The following is a 23,224-nucleotide window of genomic DNA, read 5'->3' on the forward strand; positions in this document are numbered from 1 at the left end:
GGGAGGAGTAGCAGCTGCATGCCTACTGACCTCATCAGGATGGGCCTGGACTGGCCAGAGGAGGATCATGCTGGCTGGAGATGCATTGTCCTTCTGCCTGGCGACTTTGGCAGCAAGGATTCAATAGTTGTGTGTTCCGTTCTCAGCTACTATTCACGGTCACATGGCCGCCATCATTGAATCTAGGGCACTCTCCTATACTGAAGATGGCACTGATGCTGGGGCCATTCCCTGAAGCTCAGTTCCTGTTAGGGGCAGTGGGGTGTGTCTGGTAAGAGCAGACTGGAATTCCTGCAGACGTGGGCTCACATTGGGCTGCCTGACTTCATCGCTTGCACAAGTTATTTTGCCTCTCTGGGCATCAGTGTTCTTTGTCTTTTATATTCAATTTATTAAAGTTCAAAAACTAGCACAGCTACAGTGTTAGAAGTCAGTAGTAGTATCTGGAAAGAGTCAGAAAGGGGCTTTTGGTTGCTGATAATGATCTTTTTTTTTTTTTGGAGACAGAGTCTTGCTCTGCTGCCTAGGCTGGAGTGCAGTGGCACGATCTTGGCTCACTGCAGCCTCCACCTTCCCGGTTCAACTGATTCTCCTGCCTCAACCTCCCAAGCAGCTGGGACTACAGGTGCGCGCAACCATGCCTGGCTAATTTTTTGTATTTTTAGTAGAGACAGCATTTCGTCATATTGGCCAGGCTCGAACTCCTGATCTCAGGTGATCCACCCACCTCAGCCTCCCAAAGTGTTGGGATTACGGGTGTGAGCCACTGCTCCTGGCCTGGTTGCTGATAATGTTTCAGTTCTACTTTCTAGTTCTGGATGCTGTTAAACAGGTGGGCATACTTTCTGAGAAATATCAAGATGAACATTTATAAATTATGCATTTTTCTATGTGTATGCTATAATTAAAGACTTACTTTGAAAAGATGGTGACCCAGAAAAATAAGTGATTCCTAATTTGTGCAATGATGACAAAAGTCACAGAAAAGTCAATAGATTTACAAATCGGTATTTAAAAGCAGAATCTTTCCACACTGGAAGCTATTTTTCTAATGCAATCTATTTCCTTTTTGAGATGGAGTCTCGCTGTGCCACCCAGGCTGGATTGCAGTGGCACGATTTCGGCTCCCTGCAACTTCCAACTCCTGGATTCAAGCGATTCTTTTGTCTCAGCTTCCCAAATGGCTACATTTTTAGTAGCAATGGGGTTCCACCACGTTGGTCAGGCTAGTCTTGAACTCCTGACCTCAGGTGATCCATCTGCCTTGGCCTCCCAAAATGCTGGAATTACAGGCATGAGCCACCACACCAGGCTGTAACGCAATCTATTTCTATTATGCAAGACTTTTAATAAAAACGATTGCATATATTGATTGCAGAGTTTAAGAGACATGGGCAGCAGAGTTCCTGTCTGTAAAATAGAGGCAATAAAACTGTCCACCTCGTAAGGTTAAAGGGCAGCATGCATACATGGAGCTTTCCATAGCACCTGGTACACAGTAAGCACTCAATAAATAATGCCATCATCGCTGTTATAGCCATCATCAGGACTCTGCTGATGTTCCTACTCCCTGGTGTGCTGTGTGGTCTCCTGGACTCAAACTGGTCTGGTAGAGAGTGAAGCATGGCTCTAGGGCAATAGCCCTGGAAATTGGATTTCTTCAATTTCTTCAATCCAATCCCTTCTTGGTGGTTGCCTGGTGATTTTATTTACCATGGTGGGATGAGTGGGCATGGGGCCCCACCTGAAGACTAATGGAGGCCTCTTTCCTGGCCACTCAAACAGTGGAGGGGACAGGACAGCTGGGAGTGGGCCGGGTCCCCAGTTATGGGATGCAGAGGGCAGGGGAAGAGGCCAAAACTTACTGTATAACTCAACAGTCCATTGTGCTGTATCCTCTTTCTCCCCACTATTGTGGGTGCCTCTGTGGCAAGAACATGCTAGATGGGCCAGACTTCCCAAACCCCAATCAAGATTCTCTTTTTATTACTATTACTTCACTGAATTAGTTAATGGTTAAAGCCTACAGCACCAATTATTCCAGGGTGCTCTCCCATCCAAATACTAACCAGGCCCGACTCTGCTTAGCTTCCAAGGCCAGACAAGATAGGCCCGGTCAGGGTGGTCATGGACCCAAGTCTAGACCTTTTCTTGTACTGAAAAGCGTGTGGGTGCTTATGAGAACAACAGGGCAGAAAATGAAAACTTAAGATCTTCCCAGAAAGTTCTGGACATGTGCTTGCTGCCCAGGGCTAAGCTCTCAGGAAATAATACCACTACATTAGTGTGTTATTTTACAGTTTTAAAGCATTTCAGTTATCCATCAACTTATTTAATTATCACATCCAACCTATGAAATAGGCATTTGACACCATTTAACAGACAAAGAAATGGAGGTTTAGAGCACGCATGTGGCTTGTCTATTGCTATTCAGTAGCAAAATCAGGTCTCGAATCAGATCCTCCAACTCCAAGGAGAGTATACCACAGCCATTTTTTAGCAGTGAGTGGAAGCTATATGAAATATACAGCACTAGAACATGTCCACTAGGATTTCTTAGATTTAAATTTCATTTTTCAATTGCAAATATACCTAACATAAAATTGACCAAGTTACCTATTTTTAAATGTATAGTTCTGTGGCATTAAGAACATTCACATTCTTTTCAACCATCACCACTATCCATCTCCAGAACTTTTTCATCATCCCAAACTGGAACTCCATATCCATCAAACAGTAACTCCCTACTCCCCCTCCTCCTGGCCCTCGGCAATTCCCATTCTACTTCCTGTCTCTATGAATTTGACTACTCTGGGTTCCTCATAGACATGGGCTCATATTTGTTCTTTTGTATCTGGATTCTTTCACATAACATAATGTCTTCAAGGTTCCTCCAAGTTGTAGCATGGGGCAGAATTGCCTTCCTTTGTAAGGCTGAATGATGTTGCATTGTATGGATAGACCACATTCTGCCTAGCCATTCATCCATCCATGGCCACTTGGGTGGCTTCCACTTTTGGCTATGGTAAGTAATGTTTCTATGAGCATGGGTGTACAAACATCTGTCCGAGTCTCCACTTTCAATGCTTCTGTGAGTACCCAGAGGAGCAATTGTTGAATCATAGGCCAATTCCATGGTTACCTTCTTGAGGAATCGCCATCCTTGTTTCCCATCCACTATGTCTTTTCACTTTGTTTGATGAGATACAGTAGTCTCCCCTTAACTACAGCTCCAGTGTCCTTGGTTTTAGTAACCTGTGGTCAACTGCAGTCCAAAGACATTAAGTGGAAAATTCGGGAAATAAATAGTTCATAAGTTTTAGATGTTGCACTGTTTTGAGTGGCATGATGGAATCTGCATCATCCTGCTTCATCCCACGTGAAGCATGGATCACTCCTCCCTTCAGTGAACCCATGCTGTCGACGCCACCCTCCTGTCGATCACTTAGGAGCCATCTCCATTATCAGATGGACTGTTGTCACTGTATTGCAGTGCTCAAGTCACCCTCATTTGACTTAATCACAGCCCCAAAGTACAACAGGAGTGATGCTGGCAATTTGGATATGCCAAACAGAAGCTGCCAACTGCTTCTTTTCAGTGAAAAGGTGAGTTTTCAATTTCTTAAGAAAGAAAATCTTATGCTGAGATTGTTAAGAACTACATAAGAAAAAATCTATCTGTGAAACTGTGAAGAGAGAAAAATAAATTTGTGAGTGGTGGCTTTAAGATGTGGTACTATCCCCAGTTTCAGGCATCCCCTGGGGGTTTTGAAGTATATCCCCAGTGGACTAGAGGGGACTACTATAAACCAGTGGCCCTATTAAGGGGAAATCTACTCAAACACTAGGCTTAGAAATATTTCAGTGTCCTTTTAAAGACATCCTTTTTGGTCACTTGCCTAGGGTTCAAAGGGCAAGCACAGGATCATATGTTTTAAAGACTGTCATGGGCTCTTGTCCACCCACATCCTTCTTTGTTCACAATGGTTTCCCTACCTTGTCCGCTTAGGAGACTCCGCCCCTCACCAATCCTTGCTCCCATTTCTGAGGAAGCTAGAATGATTCACGTGAAAGAGCTTTGGCAGAAGGGACAGAACTTCAGTTGTTAGTGAAATGGGGACAACAGTACCCATCTACCCAAGACTGCCATGGAGATTAAGTGAGATGATATGTGATTTGGGCTCACTCTGTGCTTACTGGAGAATGGGGCAGAACAGGGACCAGCTGGCGGAAGGTTCAAAGAGGCAGCTTCCAGCGCAACAGCAGGAAGAACTTTCCAGAAGCATGGGCCGCTCACTGGCAGAGTAGGTCTCCTCTTCAGAAGTGAGGAGGCGTTTCCCATCAGCCTGACAGCTGAGAGCCTCAGGTGCTTAGACACTGGAGAGACCGGATTCCTGGATGTGTGTTGGGTGGGGGTTGGATATGGTGACCTCTGGGGTGCCTCTCAACTCTCAGAAGCTGTGGGGATTTCCATGGAATTGACGGTCCCTGTAGCCACAGCTGAGGCACTGCTGGTGTGTCTTGGCCAAGCCATGCAGCTGACTCGAACTTGGTGAGGGGAGCCTTGACTTGGGGTCCTCGTCATCGTCATGGTCATCGTCCCTTGAAGATGGAAGTGATTGGGCAGTCCCACCGTCTAAGGGACACAGAGCCATTGCCAGCTTGAGATGTGGCTACTCCATCTGCCCACACACAGATGGCACATCCAGGTCAGGGCACCTTGGCCAATGGGCACAACTCACCCTGCCAGCTGGGCCTGGGCCACTCACCATCTTGGAGCCCTCCTGCTGGGGTCAGGATCCCAGCCTCTCCTGTGAGCAGCTCTGGGTGACCCAGTTAGGAACGCAGCAGGTGTCTGACCTGGCTTATCCAGCTGTCATTCCATCTGCACTCTGCAGCCCCTGCCCACTTGCTGTGGGGGCTCTCCTGGGCTGCTGGCTTCTCAGAATTTGCTGCACCCCTGGATGGGTGGACAGGTCCCCATGGTCAAAACAAAAAGTCACATGGTGGGGTGGGTGCTGACCTGGGTTCAAATCCCGGCATCCCTCACTTGACATGTAGCCTTGGGCAAGTGACCTAACTTCTCCAGAACTCAGTGTCTTCATCTTTCAAATGGCACCTGCAAGGCCAGGCTGCAGCAACAATGACAGAAGCTGTGTGAAAGGCCAGGCATGTGACACATAAGGCCTCCCTCTGTGGATGAACGGTCTGTTGCAGGAGGCAGGGGAAGGTTTCTATAGCCCCGTCTTGATTTCTGGCCTACTTATGACACCGGCTCACCCGAGGAGCGGTGACCTCACTCAGTGTTACGGGCAGCACTGCTCGCACTCTACGTATTGAAGTCCTAACCCCAGTACGTCAGGACGTACCTTGAAATAGGGTCTTTACAGAGGTGATTAAGGTCAAATGAGATCATTAGGGCTGACCTCCATCTAACAGGACTGCTGTCATCATAAGCAGAGAAAATGTAGACACACACAGAGACACCGGGGCACACTTGCACAGAGGGAGACCACGAGAGGATGTGGGGAGAAGGTGGCCATCCGCAAGACAAGGAGAGAGGCTTCAGGAGAAATTCGCCCTGCCAGCACCTTGACCTTGGACTTCCAGCCTCCAGAACTATGAGAAAGTAAATGCTTATTGTTGAAGCCACATTGTGTGTGGTTCTTTGTGGCAGCTCTGGTAAACTAATACCCCAGGGAGGCATCTACAAAAGGAGAGCTGCCTGTTTGTCCCAAGAAATGCCCCCCCACCCCAAGATTTCAATCTAGGACCGCTGTGGAGACTTTCACCATCAATCAACCATGAAGTCTCATCCAAAGGCTCCTCCAGGTCTTGCCTGAGAAGTGAGGGGTTCTGGCTGGGAAGGAGGGTCCCTGGAGGCCTTTCCCAGGCTGCAGATGGTGGCACCTTCTCTCCGCTTGGCTGGTCTTGAGAGGCTGGAGGCTCCCCAATGTGAGGGTGGGGTATTTCAGGGCCACTGGGCAGACCCTAGGCATGGCCATGAGTGTCCCGGCAAGAACTGTCATGCCAAGAGCTTGGGAGAGTCACTGCCTCCTGCCAGCCCAGGCTGCCGTGGGCGGTGGGTGGCTGCCATCCCATCCTAGGCTACCTGGGCAGCATTTCCTCTAGACTCAGGAATGGCTGTGGGTGGAACTGCAGATGCCAGGACCATGAAACCTTTCACCAGGCCCTTAACCGACTGCCCTATGCCTCCGCTGACCGGTCACAAGGCCCACTTCCTGCCAGGCCTGGGATTTGGAGGCCTGGCCCGCATACAAGAGTTCTTCCTTTTTCAGCTGCCTTGATGGAGTCTTAGAGAGAGGTCGTGCCTGCCATGCATGATGGGGATGAAGGGTGGAGCAGCACAGAGGTCAGAGTGGTGGGCTGGGGAGGTCCTGCAGGTGGCAAGTGGCCACAGGTGGCAGACCTCCAGGCTCAGCTTCCTGCCAAGGGAGGCCTGAAGCAGGGGAGGCTGTCCCCACCTTCCCGGCCTCCTGTGCAGGCTCCTCAAGGCACCCGCATCCCTCTCCTATCCTAAGCCTCCCAGTCTTAGATAAAGCAGGCAAACTGTGCCCAGTTTCTGCTGTTTTCTCCCACTGGTCCTATCCCAAGCTGAAAGACTCCTGCTCCTCTGTACGGGTGGCTTCACCCTTGGCCTGGAGGAGATGGCTGGATGTAATCTGCCCAGAGCTTCCAGGAGGCTGGCCAAGAAGGCACAAGGAAAGGACTCCTTCTGGCCTGGTGTGGAGAGCAAAACATCTTGGAGAGGTGTTTGCCAGGCCAGAGCCAGCTGAAGTTTTTGAAGAAAGGGCGCCTTCCCTCCCTGCACCAAGGTCTGATCGGGTTGGGAGATACACTGCACTGGCAGCTGTGTCCTGGCAGAGCTCCGAGTCACTGCCATGCAAACACTACCTCCTTCACCATGCCTGCCAACTTTGTTATCTAGAATGCAAACACAACGCAACCATCCTTTAGCTGTGGATTAGCAACAATAACAAAAACATCCCTGGTGAAGCTACCTTCCAAGATGACCGAAAGCCCAGTGTGGATTTTAGCCAAAACAGACACAGAACCCCCGCCCCCACCCTGGCTGCCTGCACCCACATTCTGGGATGCAGGACACTGCCAGGAGGAGGGCAGGGTGGCATATAAGGTGGGAAAGAGCTGGAATGCACCAAGGACCTGACCTGCTACCTGCACCAGCTCTTCCCACCCCCAACTGCGTTGACCCCCTCCTGAGGGCAGCAAACAGTGTCCCGCTCTCCTGGTCTGGTGGGCAGCAAGGCTGGCTCCCCTCTGTGCCAGGGCCAGGTATAGATGTGGGCAGCCGGTTAGAGTCCAGGCCAGAGGTGGCCTGGTTTTCCCTTCTGCTGGCCCATGCCTTGAACCCATCTGCAAGATGAAGGGAAGACAAGAAAGGGTGTAGACAATGAGCACTCTGATGGCCCATGTGCAGCTCCTTCTTGCCCTGAATTGTGATGGGTCCATCCTGTGTCGCCTCCAGGCACGTGGTAGTGAACATTTATTGAGCACTTGCGATGTGCTGGTCACCCTGCTGTGAGTTCTGCACGTCCGATTCCTTTGCTCCTTCCTATGAGTAGGAACTGTTACTGCTCTCATTTTACAGAGGAGGAAACAGGCACAGAGAGAGAAGCTAATGCTCTCAAGGCTGTGAACTGACAGTGGTGGGATTTGAACTGAGACCTCTTGACTGCAGAGTCTGCTGCTTGCTGCCTCTCACACAAGCGACAGGTGCAGTCTGGAAGGAGCATCACTGTTCATGTTTCTTCCTTCAACTCCTACTCCGTGCCACGTGCATTGCTCAGCACTGGGGGGTCAGAAGGAACAAAGATGTGCCGGGCGCAGACCCCTCTCCAGCAGCTCCAGCCTTTCCAGACCAGGCCTACCTCACTGTCAAGCTGAGGACTCCAGAGAGGACTGCGGACTGCGTGGAGAGGGAAGGGGGACGGGCTGGTGAAAGAGGGTGTGAGAAGGACCGACGAGGCAGTCATCACAGGAAAGGCGCCAGGGTGGGGCCCAGAGAGGACACAGCTGCAGAAATGAAGGTGTGAGGTGTCCAGGCTATGGCCATGACCTGGAAGGGGAGGTAATCCCATGAGGCCCCGCGCCGGAGAGAAGCCAATCCCGTGAGGCCCCGCGCCGGAGAGAAGCCAATCCCAATCCCGTGAGGCTCCGTGCCGGAGAGAAACTAATCCATGAGGCTCTGCTCCGGAGAGAAGCCAAGCCCATGAGACCCAGCACGGGAGAAAAGCTAAGGCCGCGAGGCCCCGCCAGAGAGAAACTAATCCCGCGAGGCCCCGCACCGGAGAGAAACTAATCCCGTGAGGCCCCGCGCTGGAGAGAAGCCAAGCCCGTGAGGCCCCGCGTGGGAGAGAAGCCAAGCCCGTGAGGCCCCGCGTGGGAGAGAAGCCAAGCCCGTGAGGCCCCGCGTGGGAGAGAAGCCAAGCCCGTGAGGCCCCGCGTGGGAGAGAAGCCAAGCCCGTGAGGCCCCGCGCCGGAGAGAAGCCAATCCCAATCCCGTGAGGCCCAGCAAGGGAGAAAAGCTAAGGCCGCGAGGCCCCGCGCAGGAGAGAAACTAATCCCGTGAGGCCCCGCGCCAGAGAGAAACTAATCCCGCGAGGCCCCGCGTGGGAGAGAAGCCAAGCCCGTGAGACCCGGCGCGGGAGAGAATCTAAGTCCGCGAGGTGCATCGCCGGAGAGATGCCAAAAACCCGTGAGACCCAGTGCCGGAGAGAAGCCAATCCCGTGAGGCCCCGCGCCGGAGAGAAGCTAAGCCGGTGAGGCCCCGCACTGGAGGAGCCAAGATCAGCTCTGGGTGGTGCGAGCCAAGGACGGGGAGGGGCTCAGTCAGGAGGGGAGTTGACCCAGGGCTGGCGGGCACAGGAGGGGACGCAGGATAGATAAGGGCTGGTGACTCAGAGCCTATGGTCCAAACCTGGGCAGTGCCACTTGGATGTCACCAGAGAAGATCAGGGTTAGGGCTGGGGTTGGGCAGAACTGGAGCAGAAAGCACCGAGCAAAGCCGGGGCAGGAAAGCCTGCAGTTTCCATGAGTGGTGCTGTAGGGCTGCCCTGGCCGCAGCTGTCTGGGAGGGGCAGGCAGAGGACGTAAAGTTCCAGGCGGACAGTGGAACCCAGGAGGGGGCCTGAGACCCCTGCTAGCGGGTGTAACATAAAGGCCGACTCCAGCGCCCATGTTCAGGGCCTCTCTATGCTGGCCACCATTCCAGGGCCACACACGAGCTCAACAACCTAGGGGAGCGGATGCTGTTGTCTTAAATTTACAGATGAGTGGCCTGAAGCACAGAGAGGTTGAGGGAATGGCCAAGGTCCCACAGCTAGGAAATGGTAAAACTGGGGCCCCAGAACCATTCAGGGCTCAGCCTGGGCCTGGAGGTGACAGCAGCGTTTGTCCGTGAGCAGGACCCGGAAGGAGGTGCAGCTGGAATTCAACCCTCCGCCTCTGGGGGACTGTGGGGCTTGTTCATGTTCTCCCGAGTGTCCCTGTGCACAGTGGTGAGGACACAGTTGCTGACAAGGACACCACCTGGGCCACCTGGCTCAGGGACATCAGGCACCATCCTGAACGGCACCGTGGTGATTGAGGTGCAGGAGGCCTGGGTCTTGTGAGGCTCTGCACCCTGGGATGCTCCAGCTGCACCCGGCTGCCTACTCTCTCCGCACTGCAGCCAGCCTGGCACGGCTCTCAAGAGCTGGCTCTCCCGGTGGGTCAGTCCCCCCAGAGGGTGGAGCTGGGACAGTATCATTTGCCTCCCGTCTCACTCCTGACTTCTGGTATGAATGTGCAGTTTGCTTTTTTTTTTTTTTTTTTTTTTTTTTTTTAACTTCCTGGCCCTGCCCGGTCCCCTGCAGTGCATCGTCACTGGGACAGTACAGGGGCTGAGGAGAAAGGGCCCTGGAACGCATCTACTGGGCCTCATCCTTGCAAGAGCTGAGCCAAAACAGGTTACCCTGATTACACCAAGTTTCTGGATCACATCCTGCTCCCTTGAGTTTCCAGGTCATGTGTCTTTTAAAAATAAAGGTGCCACAGCACCATGCTGTGGGCCTTAAGGCACAGCCTCATTTGATCCTTCTAACAGTCCCAGGATGAGGGTGATCCCCGCATCCCCATTTTTCTAGGTGTGTCAAAAGAGGCTCAGATGGATGAGACTTGCCCTAGACCACGTACCTGGTGAGGGACCAAGTAGGATCTGAATTTTCCCTCTGGACCCCAGGCCTCCTGATGGTTCTGTTTTCAGCCAGTTCAATTTTAGGTGAGGGAAGCCCACCCAAGAGCTTGTTTCTAGTCCATGCTAGCCACCATGCCTCACATGTTTTCAGATGGTATGAAGGGGAGCAGAGGACCTGGTAAACTGGAGGGCCCAGGATTAAGGCTGAGAAGGTTTCAGGAGGAAGGAAAGGCAGGCCAGTCTGAACAGGACAGCATCAGTGGGGATGATTGTGAAGTCCTGTGCTCGTGATCGCCATCACACAAGGGCAGGATGGGGAAATGGTTAGGGGCTTTAGTGGACTGCCAGCCTGATGCCAGTCTATGTACCTGATGCTGATAAAGCCAGTGCATCCATTGGCTATATAAACAGGAGCATCATGACCAGCACAGGGGAGATGATACATTCCTGACCACCTCGCTGATTGCTGTGTTTGAATCCAGATGCCCTATGTTTATAATACTGACAAACAAGGCCGCCTGGATGAGGGTAGCAAGAGAGGGGGCAGAGGTTAGGAGGTGGTGGGGGGCAGGGTCTATGGGAATGATGTCATATTAAAATGAAAAAAGAGATGGCATGGTATGGGTGGCAGTAAACAGGTGCATTTTACTCATATACAGCATCTGAAGACTAAAATACGGTAAATAATGAATATATGTTAAATAAAATGGCATATATATGATTTATGGAAGCTCTAAATAAATGTATGTAGCTAGCATTTCAGTAAATATTTGAATTTTTAAAAGGAACAATAAAAGGTACCAGGATGTCTAGTCCAAATGGAAAGAGGTACTAGCAGCATTGTATGAAAAACCCAATAAATATGTTCAGGACCCACACACTGCTGAAAATCTGGAAGACAGATTTTTGAAGAGGTGCAGAAAGCAGCTGTAGGCTAGACACAAGGAAAAACTTCATAATGAGAGTGGTCATGTAAGGGATGAAGTGCCAGAGGAGGAGGGGCTCTCTGTCCCTTAGGGGGTTTCAGCAGAGGCTGGGATTGCTTAGCTGGCATCCAGGGCCTCCCTGCAGTCAGGGAGAGGAGTCGTCTTTGCACTCAGTTGGAGAGTCAGTTGGAGAGACATAGCTGTGCTGTGTTGGTAAGGCATGCTCCAACCAGAAGTGCCGAAAGCTCCAGGGTGATCTAATCTTGGACTGAAGTTGGGTTTGCATAATTGTCGACTGTTTTCCAAGGGCTCAGCCTATGGAGGCCCCAATGGGGACTTGAAAGAGTCCGCTTCCCACCTGCTTTGGGCTGACATTCCTCTTCCTGGTTGTCTGTGTTTGTTCTGGCCACGAGCCCCTGCAGAGCTCAGACACCAGGGTTGAACTCTGGTACCCACATGTGGCTGTGAGCAGTGAGGGATGCCCTGAAGGCTCCCATTGGTGGGGCCAGGGATGGCAGGAGTGAGATGAGATGTCCCAAGGATCTCTGAATCTAGCCCATGAGCGATGCCATGTCTCACTGTAGCCTTTAGGCTGGGACCACTGGGTGGAAGCCCAGGCTGGCAGAAGGGAATTAGAAGAGAAGATGGAAGAGAATATGGCAGCTTAGATTAAAGAAAGACTGGCCCAGGTGTGCCTGAGTCTGGGAGCACTGGATGCCTTCAGACAGAGGTGCCATGGGCCATTCTATGTGTCTGAAAAAGCATTCACAGTTTGGTAGATAGATTGCAGAATACAAGACTTGAAAGCAGTGGACAAATCAAGGGGATGTGAGGGGTGGACATGGTCCTGGCCTTGGGGATGGTCAAAAAATGGTGAGATTAGCAAAGGACATTGAGTGTTGCCAATGACTGAGTGCCAGTGACTTAGAGCTTCCATAAATCAGGACTGAGTGGTCACTTCTGGGTGCCTTGAGGACAGGCCCTTGTGTATGAGAGATAGGGCATTGTACAGCCTGCATGCGTGGCAGCTCCTGAGATTCTCACCAGAAAGCCAGAGGAAGACCTCTGATGTGCCACAGTTTTAAAAAGTCTTGTTATACTTTTTTGGAAAACAATTTCAAATCAAAATAAATTAAATACAGAAGAGTTGCAACGATAGTAGAAAGAAACTCTTCCCAGTCCACCCGATGCCCCACCCCAGCATCCTTTCACATGCATCTCCTAAAGCAAGGACATTCATCATCACGACCATCCAATCTAGACACTCACCCTGGATATGTCACTACCTTTTGGTCCCCAGACCTCACTCTGGTTTCCACACTTCTCCCAATAACCTCATTCATAGCAAGAAGACCTGGACAGGCCACAGGTCATGTTTGATCACATGTCTTAGCCTCTTTCAGTTTGGAAAGGTTTATCTGTCTTTCCTTGGCCATCATGGCTGTTGTGTGTCTGAAGCTTGCAGAAGAGCTACTTTGAGCAGTGCTCCTCATTTGTTGCTTTCTCTTGATGAAATTCAGGCCATGAGTCTTTGTTGGAACCGTCACAGGAGGATGCTGGCTTCTCGCTGCATCCAACCAGGTGCACAGGATTCTGGGTGGCCTCTTACTGACAATGTCCACTAGGGTCATTTGAATAAGGAGGCACCTGTCCTGTCAGCTTCTTCCCTGTAAGAGAATTCCTTTACCTTTGTCACTAGGAAGGATGCTGTAGGAGATGTTCTTAGAAAGCACAGAAGCATCCCACTTCTCATCAAGCATCCATCCACTACTTTCAGTACCCGTGGATGGTTCTCAGTGGAATGAAGTAGCACTGTGAGTATCACTCAGAGAGCCTGCCCCAAGTGATTGTTTCACGAATGAATCTGTACTTCATTGCCCAAGAGGTGAATGAAATGACCACAGCCTCGTGTGCCACCAGGTCCTTTTCTCATGCAAGCCCGGGGTAGGGCCAGGGTGGGAGCAATGCTGCCTCCATGCACCCACCTGACTGCATTCCCAGGCTTGAGCAGGCTCCAGGACTCCCCCAGGACCTACACCAAAGCCAAATCTCCTACCAGGAACAACATGCAGCCCTTCAGGGGTTCATGAAGCGTTTTAAGTTAGGGGGAGATGACACATTTGATTTATATTAAGCAAAACCAAACCAAAACCAAACAAAAGCAAACACCCTGGCTGTTGTGCAAATAGCTTGGAGTGGTTCAGATTTGTAGTCAGGCAGAACAACGAAGACTCAGTGAGGATGTTCGGGAAGCCTGAGTAGAGACGTTCTTTGCTTAGCGTTTGAGGAGTCCCAATGCCAGGGCAGGGCAGAAAGGGGCCCTGGCTTCTCCAAGGCTCCTGGGGCTGCGGTTGGCAGGGGAATCCTATGTGCACCCAACCCATCATGCCAGCCTCTGCTGGCTCCTGCCCTGGATGCTCCATACCTTTGGTTTCCCTTAGCAGCTCTTCTGTGAACTTGACCACTTGGGCCACCTCCACCCATGGGAAGCCTTTGCCCACTGCAAAGATGATGCTCTCGTAGAGGGTGTCCAGTAGGATGCTCCTCCGGGAGTCTGTCTGTTCATTAAATTCCTCCCAGTTCAGAAGCCTCCGCAGGTGCTCCCGACCTTGTGGTCTCTGCAGGGCATGACATGAGAATTGCAGGGTATAATATGGAGGTGGTGGGCTATGATATGGTGGTTGGAGGGTATGACGTGGGGTTTAAGAATATGATGTGAGGGTTGGAGGTTAAGATATGGGGTTGGAGGGTATGATATGGGATTGGAGGGTATGATATGGGATTGGAGGATATGATATGGGGTTAGAGGGTATGATATGGGGGTTGGAGGGTATGATATGGGGTTGGAGGGTATGATATGGGGTTGGAGGGTATGATATGGGGGTTGGAGGGTATGATATGGGGTTGGAGGGTATGATATGGGGGTTGGAGGGTATGATATGGGGGTGGAGGGTATGATGTGGGGGTTGGACGGTATGATATGGGGGTTAGAGGGTATGATATGGGGTTGGAGGGTAGGATAGGGGGGTTGGAGGGTATGATATGGGGGTGGAGGGTAGGATATGGGGGTTGGAGGGTATGATATGGGGGTGGAGGGTATGATTTGGGGGTTGGAGGGTAGGATATGGGGGTTGGAGGGTATGATATGGGGGTTGGAGGGTTGATATGGGGTTAGAGGGTATGATATGGGGTTGGAGGGTATGATATGGGGGTTGGAGGGTATGATATGGGGGTAGAGGGTATGATATGGGGTTGGAGGGTATGATATGGGGTTGGAGGGTATGGTATGGGGTTGGAGGGTATGATATGGGGTTGGAGGGTATGATATGGGGGTGGAGGGTATGGTATGGGGTTGGAGAGTATGATATGGGGGTTGGAGGGTATGGTATGGGGTTGGAGGGTATGATATGGGAGTAGAGGGTATGATATGGGGTTGGAGGGTATGATATGGGGTTGGAGGGTATGATATGGGGGTTGGAGGGTATGGTATGGGGTTGGAGGGTATGATATGGGGTTGGAGGGTATGATATGGGGGTAGAGGGTATGATATGGGGTTGGAGGGTATGATATGGGGGTAGAGGGTATGATATGGGGGTAGAGGGTATGAATGGGGTTGGAGGGTATGATATGGGGTTGGAGGGTATGGTATGGGGTTAGAGGGTATGGTATGGTGTTGAGGAGTCAAGAAGCCATCTCTCCTGTGTAAGACCCTATTGGGGTCCCCACAATGGTGCACCAGAGTCCTGAAGGGTAACCAGCACGTGGCCCCCCTGGAAGAATTGTGTCTTGGTTTCTGGACAGCACTCCCTCCTCCTCCTGGGACTTGCTCTTCTTCCAGGACTTTCCTTCCTCTGAGAGTTCTCATGCTGACCACTGCAGCCCAGGGTTAGTATACGTCAAGCAGGCCTCAGCTTCTGAAATATGATCCCTCCTCCCTCTTCTCTAAAATAAAATTTGACTTCCCTTAGCCTACTCTCAGCTAGCTGGGCTAGAGGCATTGATCTGACAATGAAATTCACACTACAGTGTAAATGACTGACCAAGAAGGGGCTTGGTGAGATAATGCTTTAGCAGAAGGCATGAGTCTTGGTTGGTGAAAATTCTCTCGGCAGGCCAAGAGAAAAAGGTAACTTTTTATTCCCTGCCTATCAGTAAAAACTCACTTTACTTGAGGGTTCAGCTGGCCCTTCCAGAAAGTTCTTATAGGCCACTAGCAGATGTAGAAGAGGCAAATGCCGCTTAAAGGAAGTAACAACAAAATGTTTAGGGTGAGGCAGAGACCTACATACCACACTCAGGAGGGTTGCTTTCCTGGGGCAAAGGGTCCTCTGGCTGGGAGGACCCTGGAGGACTCCGGAAGACTAATGACCTTGGCGACAGAGGGAGGCCCAGAGTCCTGTCCTCAGCCCCAGGGACTCCTCTTCCACTGCCACCACTCTTCTGCCTAATCCAGGCAGCACTCCTTAGGAAGCAACAGATGTCTCCCCCAACATACTCCCTGCTCATAAGACCCTAAGGGTCCCTAGGAAGGCAGGCACAGTCTCCTGCTTCCCATTAGGCAGGATCTGCCTTTTCTGGGCCTGTATGTGGGCTTGAGAAATAGTTCATGAGGTCCAGGGACTGGTAAGCCCGGGCCTGCAGTTCGGGCCCGCACACCTCGTCAGCCTCAGAGGTACTGTGCTGAGCTGGGGTGGCTGCCCCAGGGTCTCCTGAAGAGGTACGGATGGGCCACTTCCAGGGCATACCTCCCCATGTGCCTGGGGTGAGCCAGCTTCCATTTAAAAGCCACAGTTTCTCTTTCTTCACCTGAAATTGGAAGACTTCTTTCACACCGTGGGGTGTTAAGAGTGCCATGGCCCCTGCATCTGGTTGCCAGGAGACCGAGCCAGGACTGACTCAGGGTTTCCGGAATCCTGGGGGTGCCTGTGCCAGCTTTGTTAGGTCATGAATGGCTTTTCCCAGGCTTCTTTCCTCCCAGCCCCTCCTGTGATGCTCTGGGCCTGCTCAGGGACTGGAACTCCTTGCCTCTCCCTCACAACCTGTTCTCCTTCAGGAAGTGAGCATGCTGAGACTTCCCCAAAACATGCACACATACACACACATGCACACACACTGCCCCTCATCCTCGACAGACAGATGTTTCAGAAAGGTGCATAAGTATTCTTAACTTTTTTTTAGAGACAGAGTCTCACTATGTTGCCCAGGCTGGTCCCAAGCTCCTGGCCTCAAGGTATCGTTCTACCTTGGCCCCTCAAAGCTCTGGATTACAGGTGTGAGCCACCACACCTGGCGGGCTGGACCTGATTCTTGACTTGCCCTCACTCCTTCCCAGCTGCCTTGAAGCTCTGTGAACTCCCCTCCTAAACATTTGTTGGGCCCATTCTCTTCTCTCCATCCCATTGCCACGCCAAGTAGAGTCCATTGTCATTTCTTGCCACCCCCACCTGCACAACTACACCATCCATTCTCCACACTATTGCCAGAGGCAACTAAAACAATAAATCTAATTACAGACTGGGATTGACAAGAGTATTCGTTAGGATGCTGCTGTGCGGCATCGTGTTTGAGAGGTGGTTACACTAGTATGTATACATCTCACTTAAGATCTCTGAATTTTATTTTACGTAAATTACACCTTCTCCCTTTTCTCTACGCACACAAATACATCTGTATGTGAAATCGGACTGTCAATTTCTTGCATCCAAACCTTCCATGGCTGCTCAGTCATAAGCCCCAAAGCCTTCATGTGGCTGTCCAGCCTCAAGTGACCTAGGCCCTTCTTTCTTCTCCAGCCCACACTGGCCTCTCACCCACTGGCCTTGGCTTCACCCACACTCCCTCCAGGAATTTGCCTGCTGTCCTCTCTCCCTGGAATGCTCTTTCTTCCCTTGATCTTCCTAGATAACTCTTTCTGGCTTTTCGTGTCTCAGCTCAATCATTCCTGTCTCACGGAAACCTTTCCCGAGTCCCTGTCACATGCTCTTGGAGCACTAAATGCTCCCACAGCAGCACTTGACACGTTGTAATTTTTCATCTCCTATAGATGATTGTTCTAATGCTGCTTTCTCCTAGATTATTAGACAAGGAGGGCATTTTGTTTTATGACTGTGTTACCTACCACTGTACATGCCTGGCACATAGTAGGCACAGTTGTGTGTTACATGGCTGTGTTCATTTCTATCATGGCTCTCATGACATTGCACTTTGTGTATTGATTGAATGATGGCTTCCCCCTCTAGCCTGCTTGTCCTGCAAGGGCATAGACAATGTCTTAGTCACCTCTGGAGCCCTGGTACCCACTGCAGGCCTGAATGGTGGCTTGGACCCAGTACAAGTTTACTGGCAAATAATCAAAAGAGTCACAAAGCGATGTCGATGGCAAAAACTGGTTATGAACAGAGCTCACCTATGTTTGTGACCCATTTTGGCCACATCCAACGTTCTCTTGCTAAAGAAACATGGACATCCTCAAATCTCATCTGAGAGCCACACCAAAGCCACGTGACCTGGCAGGCTCGGGCTTCGTGGCATCTGCGGTGCCTTTTCCCATTTATTGTGTGTGGGATGGTTATTTGGATCTCAGTTTACCCACAGTAAAGGCCTCTTTGATAAAGAAAATAAAACAAAAACCTCACAGACAACAAACAACAGTGAAGAGTATTTTTAGTTAGTAGATAATGGTAGCTCTATTTCAAAGCTCCAAATACATTATCTCTTTTAATCCTTGCAACAATTCTACAAGATAAATATAATTATTAACATTCCCATTTGATATCTGATGAAATTGAGCATAGAGGGATTAAACACCTTGTACAAAAATCGCATGATCTTAACAATTGGCCATACTTTCGATGCTGCTGCAGGATTCAGGGGTTTTCCAGGTAGGGCCTGACATTTAGGCTTCTAGTTAGTGCTAAATCAGTGTTTACTTCAGCGCTTGCTTCAAGCTGCAAGAATCACCTATACGGTCGAGCTTTTGATTACCCTTGATTGCATGCAGATTTGACCATTATATTTTTCTTTTATTCTCTATCATCATCATCATCAATATGGTTTTTGTCGTCTTCATTGCCATCATCCTTGAACCCCTGCTAAGACGTGAGCTTGGATGCCTGAAATATAAGAAGGTATATGGTACAGTCACATGATCTAAAAGTATTCCATCTGAAAGGGAACACATAGATCCTTTTTCTAAAGCCCTTGACTTTTCCAGAAACAGAATGAGGTTCAGAAAAGCAAAGGGGGCATCTGTAGTCAGATATCAAAGCCAGGATTCGAACTGAAGCCCCCATCTGCTGTTAATGCTGCTTCATCTGCACCATGTTACCTGCCTGTGATGGTCAGTTTTATGTGTCAGTTTGGCTAGCCTGTAGTACCTAGGAATTTAATTAAATGTTAATCAAGATGTTGCTGTGAAGGTATTTTACAGATGTGGTAAACATCTATAATGGGTTGACTTTAAGTTAAGGAGATTACTCACAATATTGTGAGTAAGGCTGCAGTCTTGAGGCAGAGATTTTTCTTTTTCAGGAAACCTCAACTTTTGTAAGGCCTTTAATCAGTTGAAGGGCTGACAAAAATTGAGGTTTCCTGAAAAAAACATTTCTGCCTCAAGACTGTAGCATCAACTCCTGATCTTCCAGCCTGCAAGCTTGCCCCACAGATTTTGGACTTGCCAGGCGATGTGATTATACAAGCCAATTCCTTAAAATAAATCTCCTAATTATCTATTATCTATATATTTATCTACCACCTACCTATGCATCATCTATCTATCTACCTATCGATCATCTATTGTCTGTCTATCTACCTATCCATCATCTATCATCCATTTATATATCTATTGTATATCCAGAATCTATTATCTATTAATCTACAGTCTATTTATCCATCAATTATCTATTATCTATTAATGATCTATCAATAATCTACCATCTATCCATCAATTAACTACTATCAGTCATCTATCATATATCTTTCTATGATCTATCTATCCATCCCACTAGGCTTGCTTCTCTGGAGAACCCTAGTTGATACACTGCTGTAAGGGACTTACGTGGCACAAGTAACTTTTTTTTTGCACATATACAATATATTTAAATTTAAAGGAAATGCATAAAATAAAACATTCCAAAAAACTATTTCTACCTACTAAAAATGACCAAAGATAAGGTGAAAGCCGTCTAATAGGACAGTAGACAGATGAGCTGGGAGATGTCGGCTTATGGTATCAAGAGAACCTGAGTTTCCTCAGTGAAGATACAAAGAATGCTTATGTTCTCCAATATTTATTCTCTTGTCTTACTAATGGACCCTGATATTTCGTGGAGGAGGGGAATGTGCAGCAATAGGCTCAGGCAAAAGCTGTATTCCTCAGTCTCTATTTTGGCTAGCAGTGGTCCTGTGATAAAATTTCTCCCAATATAAGCAGGACCTCTTAGGTAGACTGTTAGGAGAGAGTTTTAGGAAGAATATTCCCAGCTGGGACACACTTTTGCCTTTTTTCCCCCTTCTGTTAATACCTAGGACGTGGACACTATGGCTAAGGCCTCAGCAAACATTTAGGACCATAAGGGAAAAAGACCAATCTAATCAGAAGGACTTGACCTTGACACCATGGGACACTGAGCCAATACCAGAAGTGACTACGTCTGGACTTTTCATTAGATGACAGAAACAAGCCCTTTCATGTTTAAGTCACCACAATTAAGTAGTGGTACTCATAGTGCTAACATCTCCTAACCTGGGATGACTATGATACCAGAAGTGGGGTACCATAAGTAAAAGAAGCTACTATTTGACAGTGACTGAATAAAGAAGGTAGATAGGGAGATATGAATATATCAAGCAGTACAGACTAAAAGCTAGTGGCCTTGTGATGTATTTGAAAATATTTTTAAAAACTGTATCACCTGCTGTACCTTGGATCATGTACTATGCACTAACCAAGGCTGTAGCATCACAGAATATGGTAGGCAGAACACAGATTTTTTTTTCAGAAAGAGAGAAATGAATTCAAACTAGGGTGGGACAGTCCACAAGCAGAAATGGATAGAAATACAGCTTTCCTTTCCTTTTTTCTTCATCTTATTTGTTTTTTGAAGACAAGGTCTTGCTCTGTTGTCCAGGATAGAGTGTAGTAGTGTAATTATTTCTCACTGCAACCTGAACCTCCTGGGCTCAAGCAATCCTCCTGCCTCAGCCTTCCATGTAGCTGGAACCACACAAGCATGACACCAACCCTGGCTAATATTTTTAAATTTTCTGTATTTTTTTATTTTTTTTTTTATAGAGATGAAGTCTCACTTTGTTGCCTATGCTGGTGTGGAGCTCCTGGGCTCAAGTGATCCTCCCACCTCAGCTTCCCAAAGTGTTGGGATTATAGGCATGAGTCACCATGCCTGGCCAAATACTGCTTTTCTAGAAGACGCATCCTCTACCTGTGATCTGTGATCTACATTGACTGAGATTACTGCAATTTTTGTTGTTCATGTATTTATTTAAGATGATTTTTGTGACAAACATAGCATAAAATGTACCATTTAAACCATTTTACATATACAGTGTTAGAGCATTAAATACATTCCAATTGTGAATTTCACATTGTTGACTATTCCAGGGACCTCATGTAAGTGACAACTCACACATCATGCAGCGTTTGTCCTTTTGTGACTGGCTTATTTCACTTAGTATAATGTCTTCAAGGTTCATCTGTGCTGTGGCATGTATCAGAATTGTCTTCTTTTTAAAGGTTGAATGATATTCCATTGTACATATTTGCCTTCTGTTTATCTACCTCTCCATCAGTGGACACTGGGCTGCTTCCACCTTTTAGCTACTGTGCATAAGCTGCTATGAACTTACGTGTACAGATGAGAACACTGCAATTTGGAGTGCTGCAGGATCCACACAACCCAACTGCTTCTATTCTCCAGATTAAACAGTGTATAAGTAGTGATTTCAAAATGGCAACCACACTGGGATAAGTGAGCTGTCTCATCAGACAAAGCAGTGATCTCCCAGCAAAGACAGGCTTTAACTTTCCAGCTGGAGGCTATTGGTTTAGAAATTACCTCTAGTTGGTAGCTATATTTTAAGTGCGAGGGAATGGGGGCTTGCACAGTGGCTGCGGCCAATATGTAAAAGACAAGCAGCTTCAGCCCTAAAAGTTATGCCTGGATAAGATACTTGATTCCATGTGCGACTTTCATGAAATCAACTGGAAGCAATCACAACTAAAGCGAACTAACTTTTGAGAGAACCACGTAACTATAGAAAGCCCAACCTGACCTGCAACATCCTTCAACTCTTAAATCTCTGAAGACCTTGAAACCCAAATAAATAATTGGTAGGCTTTAAACGCTGTGCATTTTTAAAGAAGGTTACTCCCAAACACTCCTCTGAGACAAAACTAGGAAGACTAAGTGAACTTTATAATAGACAAAGAGGACCCTTCCAGAGAGAAAGCAATGGAGGACTAATGCTTAAGAGAGATTCACTGGCAAGCTGGAGCAAAATTGGCCAGGTTGGTTTTAACCAAAGAATATAATCCATTGCCAAGACAGAGATCCCTCATTATTTCTGTTCAGGAGTATTTGTTGGTTGTCATGGCCCAATGACTACTTAGTGTTTCCCTTTATTCATTCTCTCTCTCTCTCTCTCTCTCTCTCTCTCTCTCTCTCTCTCTCTCTCTCTCCCCTCCCCCCTCCCTCTTCCTCCCTCCCTCCCTCCCTCCCTCCCTCTCTCTCTCTCTTTCTCTCTCTCCCCCCCCCCTCCCTCCATCCCCGTTCCCACCTCTTTTGAAATGGAGTCTGGCTCTGTCACTCAGACTGCAGTGCAATGGCACAATATCCACTCACTGCAAGCTCTGCCTCTCAGGTTCAAGCAATTCTCCTGCCTCATACTCCCGAGTAGCTGGGATTACAGGCACCTGCCACCACGCCTGGCTAATTTTTGTATTTTTAGTAGAGATGGGGTTTCGTTCTGTTGGCCAGGCTAGTCTTGAACTCCTGTCCTCAGTTGATCTGCCTGCCTTGGCCTCCCAAAGTGCTGGGATTACAGGCGTGAGCCACCGTGCCTGACCAGTTCTCTTTTCTTGAAGGAAGTTTTTACTACAGTTCCCTTCCTTTTCTGCCATTGCATATGGGACATGCTAGGGGCAGACTCTTCGACTTTGACTTTTTAGAACTCACAAGGACCACATCTAGACTTGATAGACAGGAGAGCCTTCCCAGAGAGCCTGTCTATCCCTTAGCTGAAAGATCAAGTGTAGGTGAATACTGAAGATGTTTATAGCTGAAGGGGCACTCCAGAGGGTGGATTGTGGCAGACGCTGCTTGTGATCTGTCCAGTATCATTCTCTTCTAGTCCTTTTACAAGAGAATTCCCATTTTGTTGGGGCACCGACAGTAATGTATGCTGTTTCTGCAAAACAACATTTCAGTGCCTCCCTTGCAGGTTGGACTAGTCATGTGACATGATCCTTGACAGCTTTTCTGGGCTTTCGAAAGCCCATTTACTCTATCCCTTTCTTTCCTCCAGCAGGGAATGCAGGGATGATTGCTGGAGCTATGGCAGTCATATTGCAAGCACACGAAAGAGCATCCCATCCCGAGGTCCTTGGTGAGAGCCAAGGCTTGCTGCACCCGGTCACTGACTCCTAACTCTTGGACTTTCTGTGATGTGTGAGAAGGAAACACCCACATTTGGGTTAAGCCACTGTTGCTTGGGCTTAGAGTTCCACATAGCTGCACTAGGTATTAGAGGCTTGAATTGCTGAGGCTCAAGTTGGGTCAAATGAGGTTGTGAGTAGGACCGGGCAGCGAGGGGCTCTTGCTCACAGAAGTCAAGCGATTTGCCAGAGCCAGGAAGTGGGGGCGTTGAGGTCTCAGGATATCTTCTTTTGTCACCCATGTGAGCTGCACCTCCTACTTCCTCTCAGGTCCCTGAGAAAGGGACAGTCAGGCTGTCATCTTGGGAGACTTTTCCAGGACTGGGGAAGGGTGAGAGCATGGGGGTGGGGGCTGGGAATCCTTCTCAGTAACATAAAAGGAACTCCATCAGGGACAAATCATCCTGATGA

At 48.9% G+C, this 23,224-nt stretch overlaps 2 protein-coding genes across 5 annotated transcripts in view; one reads left to right on the forward strand and one right to left on the reverse strand.

Moving 5' to 3' along the window:
- The window catches only part of C13H8orf74 (chromosome 13 C8orf74 homolog), a 28,375-nt gene extending 12,340 nt beyond the window's left edge, over positions 1-16,035 (reverse strand). Inside the window, exons 1-3 of one of the 3 annotated variants that reach the window (XM_035269879.3) lie at positions 15,949-16,035; positions 14,879-15,084; positions 13,568-13,760 (exon numbers count right to left, since the gene is read on the reverse strand). In XM_035269879.3, the coding sequence (XP_035125770.2) occupies positions 13,568-13,760; positions 14,879-15,007 (322 nt within the window). In that variant the 5' untranslated portion in view covers positions 15,008-15,084; positions 15,949-16,035. Of the gene's footprint in view, positions 1-13,567; positions 13,761-14,878; positions 15,085-15,887 lie in introns of all 3 variants that reach the window. The other 2 variants (XM_035269880.3, XM_035269881.3) reach the window with 2 other exon arrangements.
- RP1L1 (RP1 like 1) overlaps positions 8,143-23,224 on the forward strand; it is a 76,974-nt gene continuing 61,892 nt past the window's right edge. The window contains exons 1-2 of one of the 2 annotated variants that reach the window (XM_054243683.2): positions 8,143-8,801; positions 12,842-12,956. The gene's annotated coding sequence lies outside the window, so the exon portion shown is untranslated. The remainder of the gene's footprint in view (positions 8,802-12,841; positions 12,957-23,224) is intronic. The other variant, XM_054243681.2, reaches the window with a different exon arrangement.

The sequence above is a fragment of the Callithrix jacchus genome, chromosome 13 (assembly GCF_049354715.1).
Source record: "Callithrix jacchus isolate 240 chromosome 13, calJac240_pri, whole genome shotgun sequence".
NCBI classification, from domain to species: Eukaryota; Metazoa; Chordata; class Mammalia; order Primates; family Cebidae; genus Callithrix; species Callithrix jacchus.